The 9,832-nt window shown below is 53.7% G+C and overlaps 1 protein-coding gene across 1 annotated transcript in view; it reads left to right on the top strand.

Moving 5' to 3' along the window:
• Positions 1-256: 256 nt before the first annotated feature.
• Positions 257-9,832, top strand: part of PTMA (prothymosin alpha) — a 25,535-nt gene continuing 15,959 nt past the window's right edge. The window contains exon 1 of the mRNA XM_026045249.1: positions 257-408. Within this exon, the coding sequence (XP_025901034.1) occupies positions 257-408 (152 nt within the window). The remainder of the gene's footprint in view (positions 409-9,832) is intronic.

Raw genomic sequence — 9,832 nt, 5'->3', positions numbered from 1 at the left:
AGCCTAGCGGTGAGCTTCACTCCTGCAAGTGAGCTCTGGACATCCAGATCTGGAGAACAGCACCACGGCCATTTGGAGGAGAGGGATTAGACAGTGAGGAAGGAGAAGTTTGGGACTGAGAGGGGAAAGTGAACTGGGAGGTAGTTAAATGTCCCAGGAGCTATGGGACGGGGTGTGTATTCTCCAGGAAGAAGGAATCAGAGATGTAGCTGGAAGGCTTGATAGGCTTTTGTAGTCATCTCACAAGTCTCCCTCGATGATAACACGTACCAGCAYGGAGTGTATCCTACAGAATGAGATCCAAGAAGTATTTTTAGAGACTCTTCCAGCCCCAGAAGAAAAGGAGGAAGGAGTCAGAAGTGAATACGTGCTGGTGACTATGTCAGATGACTCCGGGTTGTGCAGGAGGTAGAGCTGCACGTGCACCATGGCATGTGTAGAGCACGGTGCACCAGGCGGCTGTCCTAGCAGCTCTCCTGGCTCGGACAGTAACTGGTGACAGTCTAGAGAAGGACTGGGCTAGCAATGCAAGAGAAGGGTGCTGAGGGGAAAAAAGCAGTTCAAAAGCAACATGTTAGGAATAGAAGGAGCCCACGTGGCAAAGGACGTGACTGGAAGGGAGCTTGGCTGCGTATATGCCAGGGTTAGATCTGTGCTTAATAAGGCAAAGGAACTGGAAGCCCRCACTGATGGGGACACAATTGATGCCATTGGTAGGAGTAAAAGCCATGGGTGTGATTCACAYGAGGGGAACAATATTCTCTATGACTGAAAAACTTTTAAGGATAGTATGCATGAGAGTTGCGTGGGAGGGAGCACTTTATTAACGGGACGTTTCCTTGGTTTGGAATTATTGATAACTGAAAAGGGCAAGATCTGGAACACACATGGACTGACGTGCTAACGTCAACGCTTGAGAGCGATCCTGCCTGCGAGTCTGTGTACCAAGGAAATGAACCACAGAGCAAGAACAGTTAATTATTCCTTAAGCGCTGGCATGCGAACAGGGGAACTGGGATGAAACCCCCTCGGCTGCTCTAAGGAATTCGCTTTGGTGAAGAACATCCTGAAGATCTCACACATCTGCCAATAAAAGAAGAAAAAAAAAACAATGAAGGTTGCTGAAACTGTAGGTAACAATCTAACATGAAAGGAATCACACAGGACACAAAATAATGTGACTTTGGACCTTGTTATGACAGATCCAGATGAATTAATCACTGGACTGGAAGCTGGTGGTTGCCTAGGGACTAGTTAGCATGACCTGATTCCATTCTTTCTGGGGGAAAAAAAGGACAGTTCTAGCTCACTTGCATGTTAGAACATGCGATGCTCCATAGGGTTGATTTTCTAAAGCTGAGAGAAAGTAGCAGAGAAACCAGTTAGGAGGAATAATCTAGCAAAATGTGAGAAAATATTGTGAGGTCTTTGGAAAGAGTTTTTGATAGCTGGCAGGTCACAGTGCAAATCAAGAGGAAACGGGTTTGGCTGAAAGCCCATTCTGATTCAGTGGCAAATTGGAAGCCAAAGAGCTACAAATCACCACTGGAGGGGAATGAAGATACAATAAATAAATAAATAAAGCAGGCAATATAAATGGAAACTCAAGGAAAGGAAAAYTGCATGGCAGGCAGGGGTAAAGACAACAGGGGAGACTTACAGGTAGATGAAGAACAAAAGAAATGACAACATTGATACAGTCTCCACCTCACGCCACGGGGATGATAAAGCTAATGGTGATGTGTAAAAGTTGTTGTGTTCAGCAAGTATTTCCATTTGGAGAGCAGGAGGGGGATATGGGATATGCTCCTATCAAATCAGATATCATCCAGACCACTGGAATCTTGGAACGATATTAGAGCACATACAAAAGTAAACTCACAAGCCCAGAAGAGTCCTTAGAGAGCTGGCAGAGGTGTCCTGCCTTACTGATCTTTGTTTGTAAGGAGATCAGAGAAATGCTAATGTTTTGCCAGAATTTCTAAAAAAAGCAAACAAGATCATTGGATAATTCAGACTTATTAACCTGGCATCATGCAAAATAATGGAGGAGAATCGGAGTTTGAACCAATACAGAGCTAACAGGCGGGAATATAAATAACAAWTTGTCCTGCTTTTGTGGCAACGAAGTTTGACATAACCAAAGCGCTGCTGGGTTTGGTTGGTGAAGGCCRCTATGGGACCATAACATCCTTTTGCAAACTTTTCTCTTGAGGACTCTGTGATAACAAAACTCATCTCTGTCCCACAGAAATGTATTTTGTGCAAGCACCAACCACAGACAGGCCTCAAAAATAGTTATCTCTGTTGACAAACTAGAATTTCTCCTGTGGGTGTCCCCTGGAACGCTGATGTTCCTGAATCCTCTTGCTTGCTGGMTTGTTCCTTCAAAGAACTCAGCCCATTGAGACCAAATGTCTCATCAAGCCCAATGCAAGGTGCAACGAAGAGTCTGTGGACTGCACATAGAGCCTGAGAAGGTGGAAGGTGTCAGAGCAAACAAGCTTGTTAATAGGAGCTCTGATCATGGCGTGGGACTAAAAGGGAATTGTGCATATATGCACAGCTCTTGAGCACATGAATGGGAGAGAGATGGGAGATGGTATCTCCTCCAGCTATAACACGATACTGAAATTCTGTCTATGGTTCTGTTTGTGTGTGTGTGTRTGTTTTTGTTGGCGGTGGTTTTTGTTTTGTTTTGTTTTAAATGGTGTTTAAACATTGGAGAAGAAGCAGAAAAAGACCACCACGAGGAGGCACGAGCACGAGAGAGCAAGAGAACACAGGCCTAGTCTGGTTAACTAAGAGAAACAGATATTAAGATGTACAGGACCATTTTCCTAAGGCCACAGGAAGCTAATTTCTGTTGTTGTAGGTAACACTGAACAGTTTCATGGGGGAAACCCACCAGACACAAACTCTATAGCCTGCTGCTTACACGAAGGACGCGTTTTAACAAAGTAAAACCTCGGGCCGTTTCTCATCACGTTCCCAATCTCTCTGGCTTGGCAGAAGAAAGATGCACCACAGGTGTCAGAGACCTCACCCTGGGAAACAAAACCCTCAGACACACCCTTTGATCCCCTACAGCAATCCAAACGTGCATATTCATCTCAACATACCCCAAGCAGGTATCCCACAACGCATATTTGGGATACCTCCCTTCACTGGTTAACATTATATTCATATCAGTTCCGCGTTGGTAGAAGCTTTAGAGCCACTTAATGTATCATTATCGATGCTTGATCTTCCAAGTGTCTTAGAGCAGTTGGTATTAATACAGCCTGGCTTTCGATACCTGGTGCTAAAGTATCCTTATTGCTCCGTCTGCACCCATTTTAATCTAACACCTTTATATATTGAGAGATTTAGCGTTTTATTGCTCCATTAACGCAATCATATTCCTCAGTTGTCATCAGAGGTCCTACGACTCTTTCCTTCACACAAAATGACAAAACCCTTAACTAGGCCTCTCAGGAGCCTAATTGCTTCCATTTCAATGCTAAATGCTTTAATATAGGCAACAAACCAATGGCYAAATTCCAAAGCCAGATAAACCCACATTAGAAGTTATCGTGATTCCTCAACAAGGAGCATGGTTAATTGTCAGAACCAAACAAAAATGAGAGGCCGAGAATCCACCTTTTTATCTCCAGATCAAGACTTGGTTCCTTTCTGGAAGAGTTGGTGCTGTCATTGCCCAGATTTGGCATCCGTTGTCAGAGAAAGTTGACAAAATACAAAGATCTGTGTTGTAAAAGAAGGCACGTGGAGGGATGACCATTCTTTCCGGCCTGATTTTTCCAAACACAGTCTATCTCTATCTCCTGTTACAGGAGCTGGAGCTAAATAAATTGGGATCCCCTGAATCAAGGTCAGAGAGAGAGAGATCACCCAGCCTTCCCTACTCTGTATCTTCAAGGGATCTCCTGCTATGTAGGGTAAAACAGGCAAGGGCAGAAAGCCAAAGCAGGGCTAGCCCTAGCCCAGGGTCAGCAGCAGCTTGGGAGTCTGTCTGGTATGCAGAGCTGTGGCACGTGCCTGGAATTGCCCCAATCCTGAAAGACGGAGCAGGTCATCAGAACAGGGCCTTCCTTGGGTGTACAACCTGGAGGTGCTTGCTGCTTCTCAAAATCCTGGCCTCCAGTGCTGTGCGGTCTTCTGAAGGGGTATCTCCTTCATTCTTGACAATAATGGTCTTGGGGGGTTATACTAGGGGTGGTAAATTTTCACCCTCAGCTACTGCCTTGAAGGATTCCTCAGTAGAGCTTTGCTCCAGCTTCTTGATCCTCTGGATCCATCCACATCTCTGCCGTTTGCCTGCCTTTTACCACTATTTCTGGCTGCACCTCAGCAGCAYGATACCCCAGGCACGAGGGCTGTCGCCCCGAGGAGACACCAGRGAGTGTTCAGTGTTGCTACATTTATCTCCGGCTCTCCAGCATCCCATGTGGAATACATCAAACTTCTCCAGTTCTTTCTACTCCGGCATCTAAGGCTTGAAGGGCTGATGAGGGTGATGAGAATGAATGTTTTGCYCTTGAGGCTGTTATGTAAATGATGACCCAGCCTTGAAAATGGGAGCGAACCCTAGGCTTCCAAAAGAATGGATTTTCAATGTCTTTACTGAAGTGAATTCAAGCTCTGCAAGCTTCCTGTTGGATTCTCCAAGGCATGGAACGATAGCAGAGTCTAAAAGCCAAGGTGAAGACCATCATCTGCTCCTACTGCATGAAATCTTCCAGTGCAGCCATTATGTTCATCTGCAACGGGGGCTAGAACCAGCTCAGGGCCACCACAGAATGGTGGAAATCACTTCTCCAAATGTGATGGGCTGCTCCCAATTTCCCTGCTGCCTTCTTGAAGTGCTTCCTGAGTCGTTTCCTGCAGCATAAGCACAGAGCAAGAGGCATTTCTGTGAAGCACACGCAAGCATTATCAACACATGCTCCTTTTCCATGGACTCACCATGGCCCGGGAGCAGGAGGGAGAACAAATCCAGGATGGATAGAGGTGTTGCTCTGCTGGGGAGCTCCAAGGGCCCGTCTGGTTGCTGGAAAGGAGACCCTGGATGGGAATGCGTGCACAGCGCGGGGGCATCTGCATCTGTGGGTGCCTGAGAGCAAAGCTGCCCCACGTGCCTGCAGTTACAGTCCCACACATCTAATGAGCACCAAATGTGCATGTGCGTAAAGCGCATGGAGGGAAAGCCTTTGTCAGGCAATAGCTACTCCCGCTGTGGAAACAGCCTGGCTATTGTCTGAGAACCATTTTCGCCTTAAAGTTTACTACTTTTACTACTAGTCTGGCCCGGAAGGCTTTATTGTTCCAAGTGAAGCTGGGCGGGTTTTTCTTTTTCTTTTTCTTTCTCCAAAGCCCACAAACCAGAAGCGTCTGAAAGCGGGCGTATCTGTGCATGTGCATGCAGGGCTGCGTGCACATGCAGGGCTGCGTGTGCATGCAGGGCTGATTGTACATGCAGGGCTGCATGTGTATGCAGGACTAGGTGTGCATGCAGGGCTGCATGTGTATGCAGGACTCCGTGTCCATGCAGAGCTACGTGTGCATGCAGGGCTGTGTGTATATGCAGGACTGCATGTGCATGCAGGGCTGCGTGTGCATGCAGGACTCTGTGTGCATGCAGGGCTGCATGTGTATGCAGGGCTGCGTGTGCATGCAGGACTCCGTGTGTACATGCAGGGCTCCGTGTGCATGCAGGGCTCTGTGTGCATGCAGGGCTGTGTGTACATGCAGGGCTGCGTGTGTGGGTGCCTGTGAGCGTGCGTGCGGGTGCGGGTGGAGCTGTGGGCACCTCCCTGTGCACTGCATGGGCCGGGGGCTACCCCCGCCCCAGCTGCTGGGAGGCTCAGGGGAGGCTCCGCACTTCTGCAAGCAGGGACCTCTCTCAGAACCGCCGCCAGCCACTTCAGGGGCAGGTTTCCAAAGGGGCTCGGCGCCCRTTTCAGCCCTGAGAAGGAGCAGGCTGCTCTTCCAGGGAGCTCGGCACTGGCAAATCCCCACCTGCCTTGCGAGGCGTGGAAGGAGCCCGGCTCCTTGGAGGGCCTGCCTGCCATCCAGCAAGGCTGTCTGACGATGAACATCTGCATATGGATTGATAAGTGCCAAGGGCTCCGTGAGGTCTCTGCGTGAATCGACCCTTGGCGAATCACCCCTCTAACCAGCACGGTTGGTCTCTAGAGCACCCTGCTCAGGAAGAAGGTTTCTGCTCACCAGGGAGCTGGAGAAGGTGCTGTCAGCACCGAGGCACTCTGGAAGGGAAGTTTCCTTCACTGATGCTTATAGCAAAGCTCCCCCAGGCTTCAGGGGAGATGCAAACCGGCCCCAGCAGCCACAGGATCCAAACGTTCCTCTTTTCCTCTCTTGATGTGAGGCCTCTGCAGACAGCCGGGACGGTGACTGACAGCTCGTTGCCTTTGGGACTCTCCTGCAGCTTCTTGCCGAGACTTCGGCCCTGCTGTGCAAGGGAGAGGGAGGCACCAGCTGCTSTCTGAGGGCAGCTCAGAGCCGGGCAGTGTCCTGCGGTGCAGCTGCCTGGGGGGCATTTCCCACTGCCAGGTTCCTGTCCTCAGGGTGCTTTTCCCAAGGCTGGTGCCAGCCTGCCCCTGCAGAGACACTCACCTGCTTTTCCGCAGTGCCCAGGTTGGCAGCAGAAGCTGAAACGCGGTCTCGGTCACTGCTCGAGGCCCCGCCRTGGCCTGCGGAGCCGCAGCAGCGTGCCCGCTGCAGCACGCAGCGGTCCTGCAGGTGAGGAGGCCTTTGAGAGGCCGGGGTAATGGCTAATAGTGCTGTTTTCCTCGGCTCTGCTTTGCTTCAAGTGAATTACCAGGACCTTGCTGGGAATTATCCTGCCATTACCCGGCACTCTGGGGAGCTGCCAGTGATTTACTTAACAGCAAACAACACAAAGAGCCAAACCCGGCAGGAGCTACACAGCCCAACGTGCAAGTGGAAGCAAAGCGCTGTAACAGCAGCTGGGGCGCAGGGCTGGTCGCAGGGCTCCAAGCAGGGATGCCGGCTACAGGCTTGTTTCCCTGCAGCCCAGCAGGCGCAAGGCTGAGTTTAGCCCCTGCCGCACTTGGCTTCTTTGGCTTTTGCAAAGCAAGCGGCTGCGCACGGGGATGATGAGGAGAGTCTGAGCAGGAGGAGAGCGGAGGGACAGAGCCCAGGCAGCTCTCACACCGAAATGCAGCCCCGGGGCTGAGGGAGCCCTGCTGCAACGCGCGCTCAGCCGCCACGCACCCAACACGCTGCGAAGGGAGCCGTGCACCCTCCGGCAGGCCGTGCGCACCGCTCCGGCGCGGCCGCGGCCCTCGGCGCACACTGAGCCCCTTGTGCTGCCGCCCGCCCCGCGCCGCGCCGCGCAAACAGCCCCTCCTCCTGGCGCTTCCAGGCGCCCGGCGACGAGCGGCTCCGTGCAGCGCTCCGAAGTTGTTCCTACTCCACGCCGCGAGCAACCACATTACTCACGAGTCCCTTTTCAGTGTGTGTGTGTGTGTGTGTGTGTTTCCCCCCTTCCATCTCCAGTCCATTAGCTACTATGGAAACAACATGTCATTGCCTGGAGGTGGAGTTCAGCCACCGCCAAAACAGCCGCGGAGAAATTCCTGCACCCGAATTCACATCCTGGGGCGAGCCCGGAGCATGGGGATCCCGACAGGAGCCCGGGTGRTGCCGAAGCAGCAGACCTTGGCGCAGGCTTGCTGCTTGGGACCCTGCCGTCCCCGCTGGGTGGGAATGGCCGTGCTGAGGAAGGCCAGGGCGATTTACCCTTCCGGAGCCCGACCGAGGGCGTTAGTCGCGTGCAGATAAACAGCACGTGTGCAGGGCCTGGGCGGCCTCGTTTCCGCTCGCGCCCTGCAGCGCCCGCTGCCCAGCCTGTGATTTATGTGCCGGAGGCGGCTGGGGAGGCGGGAGCTGCTGGGCAGCCGGCGGAGCGCGGCCGGGCGCCCGGCCGGGGGAGCCGCGCGGGCAGAGCCGGCCCAGGGCACTGGGCAGCGCCGGGAGCTGCTCCCAGGCACAAGCGGCCGCAGAGGGACTTGGCGCTCTTTGAAGTTCATCGGTGCGGGTTAAACTTCAAAGCGGTCGGCGCTTCCCGCTTCCCCTTGCCCCCATGCCCTCCTGCTGACGGCTGCTCGGAACGTGGCCGCGCTGAGCCCGCCCCGGCCGGGCTGCTGGGTGCCCATGGGGTGTCCTGGTGGACGCTCGCTCCCCTGGGACACGGCACATGCCAGGGGTGACACCGCAGCAGATTGGCCGTGCTCGGAGCCTCCTGGCAGCTCCCTCACTCCTGCTTTGCCCCTTGCCCACTCAAACCAGCAGCTACCACGGCAGGGTTTAGCTGCTGCCTGCTTTAGATAAGCTCCTCGGTCCTGCGGCACCAGGGCTGTGCAGAGCGGAGCACAAACAGCCACCCTGGACCCCGAGCGACCTCCACCTGCGRGAGACGTCCTAGTGCCTGCCGGGCTCTCCCCGCTCGTCCCTGCTGGTCCCAAAGGACTCCAGGACTTCCAAAGGAATGGAGAGTGTTTATTTACCCCGTGATCCTTGTCAGAGAGCAGCTCCCAACACGAGCGCTGAGGTCACCCTGCACCCCTCTCAGCTCCAGGCCGTTCATGGAGCAACCAGGCTCCAGAACCCTCGGGTGCCCCTTCCAAAATGCCCTCCCTGGAGCTTTGTGTCCCCATGGCAGGAGACGCCCAGCTCCATGGGGAGGCGCAATTCCAGCGTGGATGCTCCATGCTGCGCTTCCCTAGGGACACTGGGGAGAAGGAGGGCAGCTGGGGACGGGGGCACATCCTGCATCGGGGCTTTCATGGCAGGATTGAGGCTGCAAGAGACGGAGCAAGAAAACCTGTTAGTCCCAGGGGCAGCTTGGGAGCAATCCACTGACTTCCGAATTAAAGCAGTGACCTGCRTAAGTGGCTGCCTGGATCGGGGCCAGCAGGAGCAACCTCTGGCCATGAAACTCTCTGCTAAGAGCCAGGGAGAGACTGGAGGCGAGCGCGGATCCCTTTCCTCACAGACAGAAAGTGCCCGCCGGGAAGGCTCCTCTGCAAAGCAACCAGTGCTGTATAGAAACGAGAAATAATGGAAACAAGAAATAATGGAGCACACTTTGGGGGGAGAAAATGCAGGTTTCTAGAGCGGGGATTTTCAGCCTGTGCAGGTCAACAGGTCTCCAAAAATATCCTGCCCGAGGTGCAAGTTCCTCTGCAGCAAACCGACAGCACCTGGCGAGACCCTTGCCGGCCCGAGTTCCCCTTGCCGAGCAGCCGTGCGCAGCGCCGTGGGGCCAGCCGCGCCGCGGTGCGTGGGGCGCTGGCGGCACCTCCTCGCGGTGCTCGGGACGCCGTGCCCACGCCACGCGGCCGCCYGGCCGTGCCACAGCCGACACCACAGCACCATCTGCCTACGGGCCCCGTCTTTGCTGGCTCCACGCTCCCAGGCGCTCACCAGCCAACGTGGGGAGGTTTGGGGGCCCTAATTGGGTCCCCCCGAAGCAGCATGGCCCTTGCAAGGGCAGCACTTGCCCCTGTAGCATTAAAGCAGGGTCGGGAGGTGCAGCTGGGGGTTGTTGAGCAGCATTGAGGAGCGGCTGAACCTGCAGCAACCCGACGAGGAGCGTGTGCCCTCTGCTTAGCCCCCACATGCAGCAATGTCCAGGATCATTCCCCACCACCAGATTTGCTTGAGATTGGTCCCATGGGTTTGCAATGCCCAGACAGGACCGGGCAGTGAGAAGGGAGGAAGACTCGGGTTCTTACGTAGGAAAGTAGATGGAAAGTACCAAAAAAAAAAAAAAAAAAAAAAA

Source organism: Nothoprocta perdicaria, unplaced genomic scaffold (assembly GCF_003342845.1).
Source record: "Nothoprocta perdicaria isolate Ctin4 unplaced genomic scaffold, notPer1 scaffold_4, whole genome shotgun sequence".
NCBI lineage: Eukaryota > Metazoa > Chordata > Aves > Tinamiformes > Tinamidae > Nothoprocta > Nothoprocta perdicaria.
Note: the sequence above shows the minus strand (reverse complement) of the source record. Positions and strands in the feature narration are given on the sequence as shown.